This window comes from Corapipo altera, unplaced genomic scaffold (assembly GCF_003945725.1).
Source record: "Corapipo altera isolate COAL_440 unplaced genomic scaffold, ASM394572v1 53, whole genome shotgun sequence".
NCBI classification, from domain to species: Eukaryota; Metazoa; Chordata; class Aves; order Passeriformes; family Pipridae; genus Corapipo; species Corapipo altera.
In genome coordinates, this window is record NW_020884900.1 from 6,016,569 (window position 1) to 6,037,928 (window position 21,360).

Consider the following 21,360-nt stretch of genomic DNA (forward strand, 5'->3'; position numbering starts at 1 on the left):
TTCCTTTCAAAATCTTTAATAGCAATGATTATCTTAAAGCTCCAGCTACACAGCTGTACAGAACGAGCCTAAAACATACGTGTCCAAAAGACTTCATTTCTTACAGTACAGCCAGGCAGCCTGATGAGTCAGACATGAGTTTCCTATTTCAACATAGAAGAGATTTTATTTCTTTTAAAAATGCACACAACATCCATGGCCTGATTCAACCTATGACCTTTTAGTCTCCCAAGAAGTTTCAGATAAATGTCCTCCTGGCTTATTTTGTGACAGATGAGAAAAACAAAATAATTAGGAGTGAAAAGATAGAGTCAGTTAACTAACAGAAGGCAGAATCTGAATAGTTGAAAAGGCTATAAATTTTATTCTGTATTTTTTGTGCGGTCATCTCCTGGTTGCCACTTATCTCCTTTCATTCTACCAGAAGTCTGATGTGAGAACTCCTGTTCACACAACACTGCCTGTATTGTCCTCTTACCTTCAGACACCTATTAGTATTCCCACTCTTTACTTATTGATTGCAGTCCCTCCTTCCTCACCTTCAAAGCACTAAATATTTCTGCACATGATCAAGAAAGATATTACAGAGGGAACCAGTTTGTTTTCACAAGAATTTCAGTAAAAAGTTCTTGTATCGCTACAGACATCAACTATGAATCTCACAGAATGGTTAACAAAGTTTGGCAGCTGCTGATGCTGTTCTGATAGCATGACACAAGTAATTTTTCAGACGATTCAAGTTAGTTTTGTGCAGAGTGGAAAAAAAAAAAAACAACAGTGAAGGAGTTTGGTGGAAAATGCAAATACAACTGCAGGAACAGGATGGACTGTGAAGGGAGGGAAGGATGGAAGAGATAAGAGGTGCAGACACCTACTATACTATCACAAACTTCATACCAAAGGACGGTTGCCTTTGGGTCATCTAAAAGTATAGGTATACATGCCTATAAGCTTTCACTACAAACCAATGGTTATGTTTACAACAGCGAGATTTTTCTGATGCACTTGAATTAAGATGTTAAAAACTTGCTCTTTCATCATGGAGAGACTTGGCCTACTGTAGAAGAAAATTCTAACAAGGAGTTCCTCCCAGGCACCTGTACATGCGCAGATGCTCAAAGTAAGCAAGGACCTCTCAAGCAGTGCCATGCACATGAACTAAGGTAGCTGGGATTTGATGGCTCTTGAGGTAGATGAATGAACACGGGGCTACTCTGGGAAGAAAGAGTGGGTTTCTAAAACTTTCTTCTACTCATTATGCTCATGTATAACCTGGCAGAATATTTTGAGAGAAAAGAACACTGGGACAAGAAAAAAAGTCCCTTTCACATTATTAAACACAATAACCATCTATGCCGTTTACGTATCAGCAGCTGAAGTCATGTTTCATTTTTTGGGTTATGCATAGCATGTCTTTTTCCAGGCTCAAAAAGAATGCTGTAATTTAAAGCAGGCTGACTCAACTGGTGTTTTTGTATGTCATCTCGTAGACAGCATGGTGTGGGGGGAAGGTGGAGGGAAGGAGGCTGAGGTGGAAAAAGGGAGGGCGGTTGCTCATCTGGTCTTTATTTCCTTTCCCTGTTTCTTAATAGTTCAAGCAAAGGGCCCATTCCAGCTAGAAGCAATGACACTCTTGCTGTGGTATTTCATCTTGGAGGAGGACAGGCCACAGCCTGCCCTGTGTGCTGGTGTCCTGGGAGGCTGCATCACTATGCTGCTATGGGGTGGGGAGGTTAGAGGGGGCAGGTAGCCCTTGTGCTGCATTTGTTGCAGTGGGAAGATTTTCAAAGACAGCCCAAGCTTCATCTTTTGCATAAAGAATTTCCTAGATAGAAGTCGTTGTAACAATTGTGTATGTACTTCCCTTACCTTCTGCCATGTCCTTTTATTTACTTTTTTGATGATGTATCAGTGGAGATGTCATTTTCAATTAACTGCTTGTGACATTTCTGCCTTAAACCAATCAGGTTGTAGGGAAAACAAACTGTATGAACAAAATCATCTCTAAGTAGAGCCTTTAAAAAAAATGGCTCAAAGAGGTGAGGTCATGGTCACCAATGACAGTCCAATAGCAGTCCGTGTTCAAAACCCTCATCTGAGGATTGTGTAACTCAAGATTCATGCATACTGCTCACTTTTGTAGTAACAAACATTGATTATACTCCCAGAACGTGAGGTTCACTAGTACTGCCCATACTCTAGGTGAAAAATTGAAACATGGATCAAGTAACTTGTCTACAAAGCCTCAGAAAAAGACTGTATTCAAGCCAGGAACAAAACCCCAGGCTTGCAGAGGCCCAGCCCTGCACCTTAACCACAAGATCACATTCTCGTGATCCTGCACTCTCCTGTTGGAATTTTCTTACTGTAGTTCTGTCTATTCTCATGCAGTGTGCAGGATATGCCATGAACCAGGTCTTGAATTCTTAAGAATTTATCGGGTAGTTGAAAGAGATCCTGTCCCTTTCAGAGTAGAAGGAAGGAAGAAGGCTGAGTTCTTCTAGAAACATCCTTTCCCCTCAAACTTGCCCTTATCATCTTAACAATATTTCCTTTGCTTTTCAAGAGTTGTTTTGAAGAGATAAAACCTTTACATGAGCAAAAGCATTTCTTATTCAGGATAAAAGAAATCCACCATTATGATAATTCATACACATATGAATGGAACAAGAAAAAAGATTGTCAGTCCAGAGGATGCAACAAGTAACAAAGTCAAATCAGAGCAAAACAAGCGATTTCCTGAGTGGTAACATTGCTAAAGCTGGATTTCATATTGCATTGTGCAATTGCATTGAATTAGAATATTCTCTGCTTTGCCACCTCCTTCTCCTCCCCACTTCCTAGTGCAATACCTTCCCCTGCACACTCCCTTGCCCAGCCTGCAGAGCACTAAGCACTCATCCTTTGCCCACTTGCAGAGCCCAGGACAATGACTATTGGAAACTGCATATGAACTGGATATATTTCTTAAAAATTTTTTATTAGTTAAGGATATTAAAGTATCTGTTGTTTGAGGTTAAACACGTTGTGGGATACAAAGTGTTAGGATGGGAAAAACAGATAATGCTTTGGGGTGACAAAGTTCCATTTAAAAACCGGGCAAGAAATTAATGGGTTTTTTAGATATATGAATGTCAAAGATTCTAATTGGAATAAAATCATTATTTATTATAATGTCCTTGTTAATGTCATCCAAGTCCTACAAACCACTCTACCTCCAATGGAAAAGTACTTTAACATAAAGCAGTGGTCTCCCTTGACATCCCCGGACATCAACAAACTGTTTCCAATGAACAAGTGAAAGCAGCAGATTCTCAAGTTGAAATTTCTTCTTGAGATCACTGATCCCTCCCAAAGTACTTTCAACATGTATAGCCCAGCAGATATTTGCCTTAGAGGAAAGCCACAAGAGGTCCAGAATGACAAAAGAATGAAGCCACCAAATGATACAGCTGTCATACAGCAGGATTTTACAGTGCCACTCAAGCAGTAGAGAAATCCATCTCCCATCAGCACCTGCAGACCTCTTTATATTTAACACAGGCCTTTTCTCTACTCCCTTTGTAAAGTGACACCAAAGTTATATCAAGAGCAAGTACTACAGGTTTTGCAAACTGCCATGTCTGCAGTTGAAGTTACAATACAGTTTTCAAACAGTCCAAATGGTAAGGACAACACTATTATTCTGGATGTAGTTTGAAGAGAGAGAAGTCTCAGATTCCCAGTTGAAACATAAACCAAAAAGAAATGCAAGCTCTACGGTCACTGCGTAAACTGGAAGATTATCTGATCCAAATCCTCTTTTGAAAATTTGCTTTGACCAAAAAGTGGTGCACCCAGTCTAGCCTGGACAGTCTTCTCATTAAGTTTCTTTACCTGGACATTTAATGTGGAAACAAATACTATCACAAGATCAACTGGAGATCTGAATCATAACTCAATCCACATCTTTTCTTCAGGTAGAGACTTTGCATAAGCACATCTAAGAACAGCAATGAAGCAGAAAGCAGCATCCCACATGTTGAATTTGGCTTCAATAGCACCTGCCACTCACTTAGATTTGGAATAAAATTACCTTCAGTGACATCTGTCTGCCTTTCTCTTTCTAAGGGTCTCCTGACCCATGGGGAGGCAAGGGGTCTACTGGAACTACTCCACTGCTTTGTAAAGGACAGAAGTTTGTAATCCTTAGACCTGTCAGCTTGTCACCAGATCAGTGCCCTAGTTGTGCCACAATAGGCCTAGGGGAATCGTGAAATCCACATGAAGGCATCTGAGATGGCCCAGTTAAACAGGTCCAAAAGGATGAGTCTTGACCTCAGCTTGGAAGAGGTAATGCTAGATTATAGCAAGGGTTTGACCTTCTCTTCTCCAAAACTTCATTCCAACTACTAAATAAATACCAACGTATTTAATATAGTGTGCTACCAGAGGGGGAGGGAGAGGAGGAGAGTATTGCTATTGTATGTTTTCAGGCAACGGATGAAGAGGGACAAAAGAGTCAAAACATCAGGAAACTATTAAAATGAATACATTCCTAGTTTCTTCATAATTAATTCAGCATGTCCAATTTTGTATCAGAGAAGGGGAAAGAAGGATTTCGACCACTTCCTTTTTATCTCAGGCTGTTTGGAAGAATATGATCTTGTAACACTGAAAAGAAGTGCCTCACTGCATCCCAGCAGGCGAGTGTAATTTTAACTCTTCCTCATGCCTAATTAGATATGCAAATCCCTATGTTCTGTATGACATACAGTCCTTAAATTATACAGCAAAGACCCAGGTCCGCTTAGGCACTATCCATTCCTATTTTCTAGCCCCATCCGCCTTTTTTTCCACTTTGTACTGCATTAAACAATACCTTGAAACAGTTTTCACTATTCAATTCCTTAAGAGAATTTTTTCAGTATGCTTGCTTCATTGCACAAGTTAACATTTGGTCAAATTTTAATGGTTATCTTCACGTGCATAAGGACCAGAGACCTATTCTTTCCTTGTGCTTGAAATTTTAGGTTCTGGGTTAGGTTGAGTTATGCAATACTTTCAAAAGAAGATTCATTAGGCAGCTATTTATATGCTCAAGTAATTCCATTGTTTTCAAGGTCCTAGGGGAACAAACGTATTAAAGCTGTGATTGGCCACAAATACAGACAGTCCATTTGGGAGCTCTTTCATAGTCATTCAATGAAAAAAGAGTAGCACGTGTAGGTAAAATAAGTCCTTGAAGTACAGTTAACCAAGATAATTACTTGCAGCTTTCCTTAATAGAAGATTTGGGTAGGGTTGGTTCAGTTCTGTGGCTCTGAAAGTCTACCAAACACATTAAACACTTGATCATTGCCTATTGCCCTGTATAGAATGTGATACACTAAATATTTGAGCATACCTAGAAAATTGACCTGAGGTTAGTTAGAATTGTGATGCAAGGGGAGTTTCACCTTCTACTAAGGCTGCACTAACAAGCTTCATCTAGGGAGAACATTTTTCTGTACAGTACACTATACATGCAAATTTTCTTCTTTGAAAAGGATTGACTGGAAGTTTTCAGTGTCATTTGCTTGGGTTTTTTATAACAGCCCTTTAGATAACTCAGATGAAGTTCAAGGTTCCATTATACTACACAAGCTACGTTACCGTACATAGCCCAAAGTGATTTATACAGTGCCACAACTGCAGAAATGACAGGGAACAGCAAAAGGGCCTCTTCCCACTACAAATGAAGAGCTGAGGTACAATCTGTTAACATGACCTGACCAAGATCAGAGAGGAACTTAAGGCTATATACTCATTCCATGTGTTGGAAGTCCAACATCAGTCCCATCACCACATTACCATTCTACCAAATACTTTTGTATTCTACTACTTTCTTCTGTCAGTACAACCAAGTCTTTTTTTATGTGGACAGAGACCTGTGAAAACAGCATCCTATTCCTGAATGCAGCTGTTTGCTCAGACTGTATGGTACTGAGCTTTTACATGGTTTTATCTCTGTACTAGCTGTGACTAGGATTGGCAAAGAAGAAAACCCACCCTATCAACTTCCCAGAACATTCAGTGTTGACTAATTGGCACATCAGGTATTTGTGGAATTGCCAAATATTAGCTACTATTATGCTTCAAACTAACTTAGCATAGTAATGAGTATTATATATCTTTGACCCAAGCATGGTTCTAATGATCAGTTCAACTAGGCATTTTGTAGGAGAAGAAAAACCCTTGTTCCTAAAAGCGTGGTTAGAACTCTGAAAAATCCGCAAAACCAGATTTTGATTTAAATGTTAGAATGTTTGCCAAGCTTCTTGGATTTCTAGACTTTGATCAACGTGTCCATGACAACTATGTCTATTGCTTTAATCATCATCAGAAAGCATATGCATGTTATTAGTAACAAATACTGCTGAATCTTATTCTTGGTTTGCCATTGTGGAAACAAGATCAAGATCACAGCTAACTACAATATACTGACAACACTGATTTTTCAAAGCAACCAAGAGGTAAATACAAAAAATGGCAAATAAAATTGAGCTTCTGCCATTTCAAAATTCCCCTGTAAAATTTCATTGACGCAGCTTAATCAATATGCTTTTAAATGTTTGCCAAAGATTAACACTTGGGTTGTAACAGCAGAAATAGGGTATTTGTTCAAGAAAAAAAAAAAACAAACCAGCAGCTAATGCTGTTTGGATTGGACACTACACAAACTTGCATGTTTTGTTTAATGTTCTGCTCCTGGAAAATTGTGTTCCATTCTAAACATCATCCTGCTAGACAGATACTCCAGAGCCAGGGAAGTAAAGGATTATATTTACACTCAGTAGCAGTACATATATAAAGGTGAAATAAAGAAAGGAGAAATGTGCATAGGAGCAAAATCCTGTATACACTTGACTGTGAAATTATTGCCCAAATAAGGTGACAGAATATACTAATTGCAAGAGCACAGTATATGACAACCACAAAGCAACAAGCAGACACACAGAAAGCCTAAGCAGTCTTACCCACTTCTAATTTTACATTTCTTTGGGAGGCCAAGCATCAGCTCCGGTAATTCATTGGCCCCTTTTCCTCAGTTGAACACATTGACAGCAAGAAGGAAGGCTACAATACACATACTGCTGTAGAGATGTGCTGAGAAATCCAACCAACTTTGTCACAAGCCTAACTGTAATAGTTCCATTATTTGGAACTTCTATACAAAGCCACCTCCTACTACCTTGATCAGGTTCTAAGAGTGGGAGTGGTACAAATGTGAAAAAAAGGTTTCAGATAAACAATAACAATTGATGAGCTTTAACTGCCCTGAAAAACATGTCTGTTTCTGTGACTGCAAAGGTGTAAAAACCATACACTGAACTCCCCAGGCAGAGGCTGAAGTAGCCCTAACCCATATGACAGACAAGACTTCTAAGAAAATCTCAGTGAAATAAAACACATATTGGCCTCCTGTTAAGCTACCCAAACAAGTTTTCAAATTTTTTTTAGTGTTCAGCCATGTCTTGTTCAGATATAATTTTATTTGTCATAAATCTCTAATCTGAAATATCCAAAACAAGTAGAAATTCCATAATATCTATTTTTCAGCAAAAAAAAAAGAGACTTTTTTATTTAAACAGTAATGATGTAATAAAGAGTCTGCTTTCTGACAATTATCCCTCTTTTCCTTTAACAGGCCTGTATCAAGTAAGATTTATCATATCACTAGTACACAAATTAAACTAGAGACAAAGTTGAAAAAGGCATTAATTTGGTTTCTGTGTCTCCTAGATGCTCTTTCTATATTGCACGTACTAATTAAAGATGTAGCGACTGTTGATTTAAATACCTTGGAAGTCTCCAGTGTCACACACCAGCAATATCATGAACCAGCAACGTGGACTACACAAAGCAATAGACCAGCTATGTTAAAATTCATTTCCTAAACACATAACCTATCTGCCTGTTTTCTGTTGATGTTCAGATTTATATGAACAAAAATCAGGAAGGACAAAAAAAAAGGGTTGACCAATCTAAAGATTCCTGTTTATGTGCCATTTTGACATGTGTGCGTGTCCTCATTGTCTACACAGCATATACAGAGCTGAGAAAGGTCAGAGGACTTCTGGGAATTTCCCAACCCTCTACAGCTTTCTGCAGTTCTAGTGCTAAGAATGCCACAACACCCAGTACACCAAATCAGTCTTAATACTTTATTTTTCATTTTTTAGTTGGACATTTTGGGTATTACCATCATTTCATCTTTATTAAAAATACGCACTTACAGTAGCACCAAAATAAGAGTGCTAGGGCTTTTTTAATGCCATTTCCTAGTTGTGCAGACTTTCAGTCAAGAGTGTTGAAGGGTTCACATTTCAAAATACAGCTCTGACTCTCCCACTCCCATAAACCACTTGGGAGCCAGTCAGAGCATCAAGCTGTTGTTTGCTATTATTGCTTTTCTACTTCATTTTTGATGAAGCATGCTTACAAGCAGACCCTCACAGAGTTCTTCTATAAAGGGGATCCACCTACCAGTGTCATGCTGATTTCATCTTTCCCCATGCTGTACACAGCCTTTCAGCTGTGCAAAACAAACTTGGGGGAAGATGAGGGGAAGAAAAGCATTAACTACATTGTTCCTCTATATTTTATTTTGCTTTGAGGAAATTCTCAGTCCCATGTTGTTTAAAATTAATCCAGTTTTAAACAGGGCATGGGGGGGGGGGGGGGGGTGTTTTGTTTTTGCTGACTCGGCAAACTGATACTTTGAGTGAATTGTTTAGGGAAAGCGGAGAAGCAAAGAGTCCTTTATTATGTCCGTCACTGCCAAGTGATTTGGCAGATTCCTTCATGAAATGCACTGTGTGATAGGTTGAGAGAGAGCTTGACTGGCCGGTTACCAGCAGAAAAGCTCAACTTAAATACTTTTAAAATCTTATTATGGCCAATTTGTGGTTTTGGCTGAAGAAAAAAAGAGGATGAAAAATAGAGGCAGCTGGGTGTCAGTGAGGGATGGAATATTGAGGTAACTTTCATTACTGTGCCACACAAAATCCACTGGCTTTGTACATTTGTTGGATCCAGCCAAGGCAAACACACCCACTGGCTAGGTACACCTGCAGAGGTGGTTTCATTTGTCTCAGCATTTGTCCAAAGTCAAAACAGCACAAAGGATCTGTTGCCTATGCCTCGATCTCGACATTGAGACATAAGCAATGGCTAATTTCTCATCCTTGTAGAAAAATCTGTTCAGTTTTGATCCTCCCCAAAGGCCTACCTGTCCTGGATGAGGTAAATCCTTGAAATATCTGAGTGAACACATACACAAGTTTTTGCAGACATGGATAGAAACCAGGCCAGGGACTACCTGAGCCTACAGGCAATGGGACAGTGTATGTTAACATGGTAACAACAAAATATTGTGCCATTATTAATAGGGGCATAACTCTGCCAGGTTAACTCTGGACATAAATAAATCCCTATCTGCAGAAAGAGTAAGAAGAGATAATGTTCAGTACAGGAATTGCAAGATCTAAACACCAACCAAGGCCTATTATTAACCACCATTCAAATGGAGCTGGGGTCGGGAGGGAATAGGAGGCTAATGGTTTAAACAAGGTAAATCCCACATTCCACAAAAGAATGGTCTTTAAGTTAATACCAAATGACAAAATGTGTATTCTTGCTCCTTTTTGGCACTTGGTTAAGAACTCTGGTGAAAACAGCTCTTGCCCTCTGGCTGGACAAGGGCTGAGATACCTCTGCTGCAGAGCGACTGGGTGCTCGAGCACCCTGCGGGCAGGGCTGGCTGCTTCTGCGCCAAGGAGCAAGCTGTTTCTTGGAAATGTTTGTGCAATTCAGCTGTGCTGCTGCTGGAGCCAGACACTTTAAATAATATTAAAAAAAAAAAAAAAAGGAAAGAAAAGAAAAGAAAAAAAGAAAACACCCAGCCTCAGATCTCTCAAGCCGTTAGTGTATCTCAGTCAGGTTTTGCCTTCCACCAAATACTGTCAAATATCTGTTTTGTTTGGATCTGAAGGGTGGAGGGAGTTGGAGGATTGCCTTTGCTGCTGTCAGTGCTTCCTAATGATGTTTCTTGCTAGAGAAAATGAGCTTGCTTGTTTGAGAATCCAAATTCCCTGTGGGGCACAGTTAGGGAAACTGAAGATATGGGCAGGAAAATAATATCTGTTAGGGTAACATATAAACATCCATAAAGCAGAATAGCAAAACACCTACAGAGAATACTGTAGCTTTGCCAGCAAGCTAATTAAAGTCACTGACTAAGGAGGGAGCTGTGACAGTCGAAAAGTTAAAATAAAAATAAATCAGAAGTTTAGTCTAGCAATTATAACAGGAAATTACCAACAGAGTCAGGGCTCCTGCATTCTTTTCCTGGTTCTGTTTCCGATTTGCTGAGAAAGTTAGATAAGCCAGATTTTAAAAGTAGCTTCTAATTTGGAAAGCCTCCATTTCTAATGCCCAGCTGTACACACAGACTTCACAGACTAGCATCTTCAGTGCCCCCCTGTGCATTTGTGAGGGCAGAGCATTTCAGAGCATTGGTGCCTCTGAAGTCAACTACTAGATCTGGAGAAACCCATAGTTACAGGCCTGCCCAAAGCAGGCATCCCTGAAAGCTTCCTGTCTGTGAATTGTGGCTGGCGCAACATATTGCGGTGGGAGTCTGAAGTTTAAATGCTCTTTATGGCTGACATAACATATTGCAGTGGGAGTGTTATGTTTAAATACTTTTTGTAAACATTTACAAGACTTCTAAGACACACTCTGTCTCCAAAGTTAGTGTTATTACTTTGGAAATAATGAACTCTGTGACCTGCATATTTTCTGAAAGGACTGCTGCTTGGTAGGGGCAATGAAGTTGCATTCCCAGGTCTGACTGCAGGAGGAGTTTTTAAGTAGAGTGTGACTTAGAGAATCAGAAATAGCTTGCTTCTGTTCAATAACATAGCCGCAATTGAAACTGCAAATAAAGAAATCTGTGATGCCTCAGGAGGAGGGGGAAGGTCTCTCAATCATGAGAGCTCTCTTTATGCAGGGTTCCTATTCAATTCCATGAGAATTTCTAAATGAAGAGAGCATGTGGCTCCTTCTTACACTGACTTGTGCTAAGAGCTCCTCAGAGGCAGAACCGAATTAAGTGTCCAGAATAAGGATATCTCCATAAATTGACATTTTCCTGCCCTACATTCAATTGCAATCTCTCATCCTTATCGAGGGACACCATGGATCAGAGGGTTACACTCTGGGTGCTTGCCAGCACTCATTTAGTTGGGGAAATCAGAATGTTTCTCATTACAGCAATGAACTTTTTTTTTTATTCTGTGCAATACTACTGCAAATACGTGTGTCCTGGTGTCAACTTCATCTTTGCAATGAGTCAGAATATTTACAGTGGCTTGTCAGACTGAGTGTCATGAAACAAATTATTATTATTTTAAAGAGTATTGCTGTGCTGAGGAATAAGCATAAAAAAACCCAGAGAATGTTGTTTACTGATACTACAGAGGAAAAAAGAGGCCAGAGTAGGTTTGGGGTCCCCTGCTCTTCCACCCACCACATGTGGGGGAGAGCACACTCCATGTTCCTTTGCCTCTTGCTCCCACGTGCAGCCCTGGAGGTAACACAGTGTACACCCTCTCCATCAGCCACGGGAGCAGAGTCTCAGAGCTTCTGCCAACCACCTGCTTTTGCAGCCCATGTTTTCACATCAAAAGCAATTTGGACCTACACACTGAGAAATTGTACAAGGTCCCAAAACAAAAAAAAAACACCTTCCCAGCATGATGGGTCATTTGACCTTCGTAAACTTTGTCTGGGAACCTTAAAAAAGAAAAGCTGCTTAGGCGTGACATAAAAATAAGTGACAAGGAATCCTTTGATAGGTGATCATACAACTCTGCCATTACACAGGCAAAAAAAATCTCCCATTAGGCAACAACAAACTAAACATAGTGAATACATGGACAGTATTTCAACACCTGCTAGAGACTCTGAAAAATGGCTTCATCTTTGCAGCTATCTTAGGACAGCTGTATGCAATACTCTCATCTTCACATTAACACATTAATTTATCAGGTACCTTGCTATATTTTGTTAAGTACAATACACAGTTTTAGTGAGTGAATGTATTTACAAAAAATAAACGTGGTATTTGTATAAGGTCATTGTCAACTCTACCAACTTCCCTAGATAAAAAGGCTTTCTTTAAGGGGTATTTAACATTTGGACATCACACCAGTCCATTTGAGAATCCCTTCCTGTTTCCTTCAAAAGGTAGAAATCAGTAAAACCATTTACCAAGAGCCAGAAACCAGACAAATTTAATACAAGTTATTTTTTCCACTAATCAAAATGTCTTTTCTTCATACTCAATCCCAGTTGGTGTGCTCCCATGTGATAATCCACATACTGATGAATTGCCAATATTTAATTCTTTACAGGCTGTGCAAAGCTGAATTATGAAAAATCTTCTTAATGTTAGGTTTCAGTGGAGAATATACTAGATTTCTTAACTAGAATTTCTAGTTAAGAAGTAGTCCTTTAGTAGTGAGCTACTCCTCCAGATTATATAGGTATTACTAGCAATATGTACGCAATAGAGATGATCTTATAATGAAGCCAATATTAAAACTGTTAGAGAAGGTATTTAGAAATATGCCTGTGCACTATGTTCAGTGCCACTAACAAGGATTATAAGTCCTCTTGAACTTTTGAACACCTCTCACAGAAACAACTCTCAGAACTGTTAAACTCTAGCTTCAACATATGTACTCTTTTTTAAGGGGATATGACCTTCCTGTCTGCCTCCAGTATCTTTTGCCCAAAGCCTCCTAATTAAAAAACCCTTTACTTTTCTGCTACCCACCCCCCACCTGTTTTCATTCATTGCTACTTCCCTTTGTTTTGCAGGCTCGTCCAAAAGGAGAAGGCCTGACACCATACCAGGGCAAGAAACGCTGCTTTGGTGAATACAAGTGCCCCAAATGCAAGAGAAAATGGATGAGTGGAAACTCCTGGGCTAACATGGGACAAGAATGTATCAAGTGCCACATTAATGTTTATCCTCACAAACAGGTAGGAGAAGTGCAGACCTGCTGGCAACAGGCGTGGAACTAGGAATGCTCCTGACTTTGTAAAGTGTGGGTAAGGGTTAAACAGAACTTGACATGGACTGCAGCATACCACAGAAAATGGTTTCCCATATGAGCTGTTTGTCCTGGAAATCTGGAGAGGTGTCAGAGTTGCAATTTGAACCTTCTTTTTTTCAGTAAAAATACCTCAAACCCAAAATCTTTACCTGCCTTTCTTATAGAAACAGATTGTGTGACCTTTTAATCTAAGAGTAAAACAAGTTCACCAATAGTAATGGACCTCCTAGTTTTTCCAATTCTCTTCATATTTATATCAATTTTTTGCTTCATTCCACTTGTGTCAGCAGTTATTTCTTATGTGTACTACTTTTTTTCACCTGTTGGACTTCATCAAGGGGCTATGTCTACTTACAAAGAGCAGTGATAAAAGAGAATACAAAGATTACTCTTGCCTAAAAAATTCCTTGGTTAATAACACTAACTTGAGACAATCTCAAAGCTTACAAGGTCTCCTGTTCCTTGCCTCAGTTTAGACAGCTTGTCTAAAAAATCCAAAATCCAGGCTGAGCAATGAAGTCATTTATCACATGCACGGAACTACAGTCTTGAGGGTGAGAGAAATTACAAGGTCATTGATTTATAACACAACTTCATAAATATTTACCTTGTTTTTCTAAATTCTTTCCATCATTTATGTTAATGTTCAAAGAGTCAAGAAATTATTCAAGAGGTGTCTCATGGACACTGTACAAGAGGCATTGTAGACTTGGATATGTACATTCTGTAGTAAAGAAGTTTTGCAAGTCATCAGTTGTCCAAGCAAGTTTTGCAAGTCATGGCAACTTATCTGCTTAGCAGTACTAAAGCCAGAGACATACTGTTGGAAGGGTTGCAGTCTACAGTGCTTCCATAAGCTGTGCTTGCCCTGGAGCCACATACATGGTGTTTTCTGGGGAATAATCACAACATGTGCAGTGCAGGTTTCTACAGCTGAACTCCACTGCTATGTTTCCATGCCATTCCCTAAGGACACCAGAACTCAAGGATGTGGAAGAGCTTTGCTCTTCTTGTCTGTCTATGTGTTCCTACCCCACCAGTAGGTATTGCAGTTATTTGAGATCTTTGACACAAGACTGTATTTCTGCTAGGCTTCCTCATATAAATAACTCGCAACCAGTCACTAGTGCTCTTCCCCAAAATGTGAACTCAAGTTGAAAGATTTTTACATCCCAGTGTCACCACCTCACCTCCATGTGCTTCTGTTTCTCGGTGTTACCATTGTCATCCTTCCTAGTCTTTTTCATTCTTTCAGAGGTGCTCTGTGTTGCTTCTGATTAAACATAACAGCAATAGCCTGGCAGTAAAGAGAACAGCATCAGTTCATGCAGAGCCAGCAGCAGAGGAGAGCCAACAGGCTGCAGGAGGTCTGTGCTGCTTCTTGACAGAGCCTCCTGTTTGCCAGCCCATATATGGTTTTTGTCCAAGCATCCAGTTCCACACCAGGCTCTCTAAACATTTATCAACATTTGTGTGTGTTATTCTGCACCATTCTGGAAAATATGCTCTACCCAGTCACCAGTACACTTATACTAACAACTGTATTTTGTAAAAGCACAGTGAAAGATGTATTTCTAGTAAGTCCAGTATTTCTAGTTTGAGAGTTATAGCACAAAAAAATCTTGTTGTGCACATAAGATGATCTTAGTAATTTTTTTAAACAGCACTGTTACACCACCTTAACATTTTTTGCATATGTTTCCTATTTATTCTTTAGATTTTGATTATTTTGTTGATACCTACCATGTTTGAATTCCTATGCACTTCTAGAAGTTTTTAGCCATCACTTCCCTGTCAGTGAGTGTCCTCAGCTAATTATGTGCTCCTTCTGCTTTTATTATATGGGATCAGATTATTGGCACTCTCATCTGAATCTTCCATTGGACACCTAAAGGAAACTCACTAAGAGAAGATGTTGCCTCTCCCTAGACACACTTTTGTGCCATTTTAACTCCATTAAAAAAAAGAAAAGAAAGTGTTGCAGTGAAAGAACAGACATTTCAAAACAGAAGTCACTGCACTGTGTGATGTGATCATAGTACAAGTAATCCATTGTTTTCCTTGGTTTAACAAAACCCAGATGAACTGGAGAAGTCTGACCTCCATTCAAGATCAGACAATATTTACTTCTAGTGAAATTAATTATTTCTACTTTCAAACAATCTTGTCAATATTTCTCTTCGCCAACGTGTTGGAATTCATCATCTTTTCTTTACTCCTTGCCCTACCATTTGGTAAACCTGTAATTGTAACTTAACAGAAAAAGAATATCTAGAATATTATTAAAAAAAATAATCGTCATTTTATCAGCAGGTGAAAATCACTGCTGGTTCCTTAAAATTGAACTATCCTTTTGTCAGGTTACAAGAGCTTCCAAAACTATAAAAACTGTAAATATCTCAGCCCATGTCTGAAACAGCCAGGGGCCACATTTCCCTGGTGAGGGCATATTATAGAAAGTCTCCATTCACCATAATATATACAGCATAAAAACTCATACCAGGTCAAGCCAACCTCCCCTGTTCCACACATGAGCCTAAGCAGCAGAGGACACATTTACAGGAAGCTGTGAATATAGACAAGACACAATAATGACCTCCAAGGGTACTTTCCCATCCTCTTGTATGCCCAAGTGAGTATTTCTGCATTCCCTGAGTTTGTCACCAAGCAGATCAACCTTGGTAGAGTCTATTCAATAGCTGAAATCTAACCACCAAGCCTTGCTATGTCCCCTGAATATTGGAAAGTAGGATACTTGTGCCCAGTTCAGGATTAAAAAAATTGAAATCCTTACTTTAGCATTGCTCAATAGTCATTGCAGTGAATTAGGAGTTTGATCTCAATTGCCAGGTCTGCGCTTTTCTCCTGTCCTCATCTCCATAGCTGTATTTCATCTTCCCCAGTTTGTTTCCCAAATCTTGTGGACTTCTCATTACTGTAGGGTTTGTCCATGTCTTACAAGGGATGGTTTTGTGCCCAAGTACTCCCATGTAACTGACTCAGGCAATGATATCAGAGCACTGAAGGTAATATTCTCCACTCTGGGTGGCTCTGGGGTAGCCATTCTAGCACATATGCTGACCCTGTGAATGGCTTGTGCAGCTATGCTCAAATCTTGATTTCCTGTCCTTACCTTTCATTAGTGGGTCCCTGGAGAGGAAAGCAGCCACACTTCCCTGCCACCTGCTCTTTGTTCCTGGAGGCTCATTTCACTTCAGGAAACTATCCTGTGCCAATTCCCCACAAGCAATGTCTCAGTTCAGCCCTATGCTTTAGTCCACATGGGCTATCTGTGAGAACAAGCTTTCAATCTCTCTGGGACAGGATAAGTTTTCTCAGCAATTTCACAGCTTATGTATACTTTAGAGTGCTCTACAAATACAGCTCTAAATCTCAGCATTTAAGAGAGATAGTAGAGCATGTATTATAAGAAGTAACACAAGGGCATGATAGCAGAGCTGCTGCTATTCATTCCCCAGCTCATCCACAGAGCAGAGAGTTGGGTGGCTCTCACACCTGAGCTGCAAAACTGCTCCTCATCCCAATCAAGCTTTGAATGCATTTTTATTTTCATAACTAAATTGTTCCACTGTGTTCCTCCTTTTGCATTTTCACCGTGTCCCTCAAGAGGCAAACCTCCCCATGGGAGTGCTTACAGGAATGCACAGCACATGGGGCAAAAACTGTAGGCCTGTTGAGCTTAAGCCTTATGAAAGACCAAAAAGCTACCTTGACAAAGTTGCTCTATGGCAATTTCTAAAGTAGTTTCCTGGGTAGTTTCTTTAGCTACTCGAAGCATAAACAGGCATCTCAGATGGGACTTAAACCCACCTCTTATTTTTCCAAGGAATTTGGATTTTGTGGTTGTTTATGCTCCTTCTTACCCTGCTCCAGCAACTAAGCCAATTCTTGTAGTCATTCTCCAGCGTTCTTGGCACTCAAACAGTCCAGATGCCAAGCTCTGAATTCTCATTTTCTTCCCCTGCCTACTATAGCAGCAACATCTGCGCCTGTGGTTACTTCCTGGCTGGCCTCTTATCAAGGCTTCTTCTCCGACTTTGTGGCTGGCTCCAGTGCTGTTTGTGATGACAGCTGTTGCACTGGTGCAGAACCAGCCATCTGGTGACCAACTTGTCCTCTTGGACACTATTTTCTTCCAGCTGTCAGGAGTTTACTGTTGGACTGGAAATAATTTGGTATGTAAATACATACTTCATGATATCCAAGTTATTACTTTCATGGGCAATTCAGTGGTCCCATCACAATTCCCTTATCTGAGTGCAACCACAGCCACCTCTCTTCCCTCAGTATGGGGAGGGGGTGGGTATGATCACTCAAGCCCAATAAACTTTTCAACAGTTTCAGGCCCACAAGTATGCTCTTTTGGTCCTTTAGATTTAATAAACCCTCCCCAGCATGCCCATACTTCTGCACTCCAGCAATGGCAATACAGTTCACCCCAGACTGCTCCTTTTCTGAACTCTGAAGAGATTTTCACCATTTACCTCGTGCTGTTATCAGTCATTCCTAGCTGGTCTGTCCCAGAGGCATGCTGCTGATGGAGGCTGCTTGCTCCCTCTGAGCATCATGCCTCTTGCCTGCAGCCTCCTTACCACTGCCTCCCGGATCCATAGTGACAGCCAAGGGCCTTGTTAATGTCCCTCTTCCCCCAGGCAGATAGAAAAACAGAGGGTCTGCTGCTCAAGAATGCATGTTGCATTTAATCTTTTTTTCCCTAGTACATAAGTTTTTTTATTGGACTAAAAATGTACAAATTTATGATAGCATGTGTTTTCTAGCTATGGTTCCTTAAGACTGTTAACCTAACAATTATCCTGCCAGCTATAGTTGTAGAATGTTTTTCTATTCACATCTCTAATCTGACATTTAATCATCTCATTTGCTCCATTAAGACTTGATGTAAGTAAGTCCAGAAAATTATTTTTAGGTGTTTTCTCACATTGGGATTCTAATGTGATCCTTTATCCATCAGTGGTATGATCAAGCTATTCCATTTTACAGCAGAAAAAAATTCAATCTTCTAAATACAAACATAAGTAGGCACATTATTCCATTCTGCTTCGTAGTGGAAGCAATTTTCCTCAAGATATCCTGGTGATGTTTTCTCTGATACCTAACACTTCATAAAGGTGAGCTTTTTGTTTTGAGGGGTTTAGATTTTAACTGCCTTTTGGGGAATGCAGAGTTCATTCAGTACATGTAGAGCAGAACAGCAATAATTCACAATCAAAAGTTAATTTGCAGGTCAGGAATTGCTATATAAATTTAAATTTATTTCAACTTCATTCCCCTGAGGCAATAGCTTTATTCACCACCACCAAATGTTTTCCTGGTGGAGCTGCAGAAGATTATTTCCACCCTACAACTACTAGGAGAAAATTAAAGAAAGATGCACAAAAGTGAAGAATGTAGGAGTGCCACTGTGGATGCTTGCATTTCAAGAAAAAAAGGACAACAAAAATTGAACTATTAAACTCTCCATTTAATGTAAAAAAGCATACTCTTCCCCACAGGAGTATAGCAGGATTTACTGTGGTTTTACAAGCTCCATTTCACCTCTTTCTAAGGAGAGGAATTAATTTTTCAGCCAAATAGCCTGTTCCCTTCTCCACACCCTCTCCAAACGCATGGCTGAGTTCTCAGCAGCAGCACAGAGCTCCTGCAGCCTCCTCAGTCATTGGTATAATTCAGGCAATCCCCAAAGCTACAGAGTGTGCTGCAGCCCAACCCTGCTGCACCCCTCTTGTGCCAGTGTCCGCTGCTCCTACCACACAGAGCTGATAATTGTCCAGCCTGTGCCAAGGAAGTTCAGCCTTGATGGGCTCACAGCTCTTTGATTAATGCCCTACACTTTTAGCATGGTGTAAGAAAGGCTCCAAGGATTATTACTTTTAAGTTCTCCACAATTGGTAACAGACAGCAGCAGAACAAGAACACTTGCTACTCAGGGTGACTGAAGGGTTCTTTTTTGCCTCACAAGAAACCCATGAAGAGAAAATGGCAAATGGAGATAAGCTGGGACTTCATGCAGAAGTTGGGTGGAAGTGTTTTTGAGGCACAGACCATGCAAGCACACTCAGTTTCGAAGCCTCACCAGAAATGTAGTCTGGGCTCTGCACGGCTCTGTTCCTTCCAGCTGGCCCTTGGCAACCTGCTTTCCTGCCTTTGTAACCCCTCTCTCCCCAGCCTCTGTGTCCTAACACACTGGTAACAATAACATTTCTGAAATCAAAATGTTTTGCAGGCCAAAAAGCTGAGCTCAATCAACGCAGGGGGAAAGCAAACCACGGAGAGCTATTGTTTCTGAAAACCATCCAAAAACTCTTGGCGCTTCAAGGCATTCCCAATGTCCTTTGCACTATTTCCAGGAAAAATGATTCCCAAGGCCTTGCATATTAAAAAAGAAATCTGGCTTATATCAATAAACATGATAACTGCTGTATTTTTTCTCTTTAATCAGAACACAGCTAGCATGTAGAAGCAGTCAGAGCTGAGTCAAATAGCCTGTTTTAAGTGTAGCATTTCAAAACTCTCATTCTCTGTTGAGGAGTGTAAATTAACTCCTGGGACTCCTGAACCTGGGCTTTGACTACATTCATGTCATGCAAATTCTTGAAGAAAATTTGTGGGCTGATGTTGGTGGAGTAAGTGGTGGATAAGGCAGAAAGGCAGTTTTTCTGACCAAATAAAACTTCCTGAACTCACTGTGCTGTGGCAAAAGCAGTACCTGCACCAGTGCTTGGTCTGCAAGCCTGGAAACTGGATTGCTGGTTCTGATCTCAAATCCCAACATGCTGACATCCAACAAGTTATTCAAAGCTCAGTGGGGTTGCAGGAGGAGGTTAAAGGATTTGGAGGAGATGAGAAGTCCGTCTACATTCCTGACACAGGAAATCCAATTTCAATTCAAATGTAAATGAAGTTAGACTCCACATATCTGGTCCAGAACAGTATCGTGGTTAAAAACATTCAATCAGAAACAAACCATTGGCAATCACCACAGAATCACTTCTATATATTGTTTTAGTATTGTCATTGCACAACACCAGCTGTGCGATATAATAGGAGTATCCAATACAATCAAGCAAGAACTTACAGACATCCCTTATTCAGGATAATAAAATACATTCTCTCATTTTAGCTATTCAGAGAGCTGAGAAACCCTTCTATTCACTAGTTTATATCTGTTCTTACAGTGTTACATAGCAAAAAAAAAGCTTTAAATGTCCCTGTTCCTACCCACAGGGTCTCAGGTAAGTGGCTTGATGAAGAACTTATAAATGAAATCTTAGATGATCAGGTGTAATTAAGGAAAAGGAAATAAAGGATAGAAAAGGAAATAAAGTATAGTCTTTAGGATAAGCAACTGTGTTAAGAAATAAGTGGCCCAAATTGTATAAGCTATATTTACCCACCACTTGCTCCAAGAATCCTATTCTGAAGATATAAGCAAGAGTCTAGTATCCCTATGAAAACAGTGAGAAGCTTATGACTAGTTTTCAGATTTCATACCACATGCTGTCTGTACCACAGTCTCACAGAACAGCCACTTCATGGGAAGGCACTGTGTGATGAAACAGTCTTTGGGGTACGTTTCATGAAAACAGATAAATTATGGGTTAGGGAATTTTGCTTTGGGAGTTTTTGCCAAGCAAATGGTGCACTTTATGAAATTCTCTCTCATGTCTCTGTCACCTCTCTACCTATTACACTTTCCAATATTTCCAGATTTCCAAAAATAAAATTAACTTTATTGCAATATTCAATGTGGGTATTTTATTTTCAGAATGACTGTGAAACCTTTTACATGCCATGGAAAATGAAAGAACAAAGATCTACTAACAAAAAACCAGTTTAATTTCCCCCAACCCTGTGATTTCACAAATATTATTAAAAATACATAATCAATCCGTTAGTCAGGGTCAGGGCAAAGGATTATGTCACGAGGTTAGATTTTGTTTTGTTTTAGTTTGAGTTGGGGTTTTTTGATTAACAGCTTTGCAGCTGCTCTGCTTCAAAAATTTCGGCCTCAAAAACGTGTGACCAAGTATTGGGAAAACTCCATTTATCTGTGAAGTATCTGTGTATGGACAAGACAGGTTTCTTGATATAGCAGCTAATCCCAACATTGGCAATCCCTGTTGGCATTGCTGGGTAATGGGATTCCCATGCTTGAGGTGTTAAAGCCTTT

General features: G+C 39.9%; 1 protein-coding gene across 1 annotated transcript in view; it reads left to right on the forward strand.

Annotated features, from left to right (window-relative positions):
• ZCCHC24 (zinc finger CCHC-type containing 24) overlaps window positions 1–21,360 on the forward strand; it is a 109,077-nt gene that overhangs the window by 80,845 nt on the left and 6,872 nt on the right. Inside the window, exon 3 of the mRNA XM_027649357.1 lies at window positions 12,910–13,074. Coding sequence (XP_027505158.1) covers window positions 12,910–13,074 — 165 coding nt within the window. The remainder of the gene's footprint in view (window positions 1–12,909; window positions 13,075–21,360) is intronic.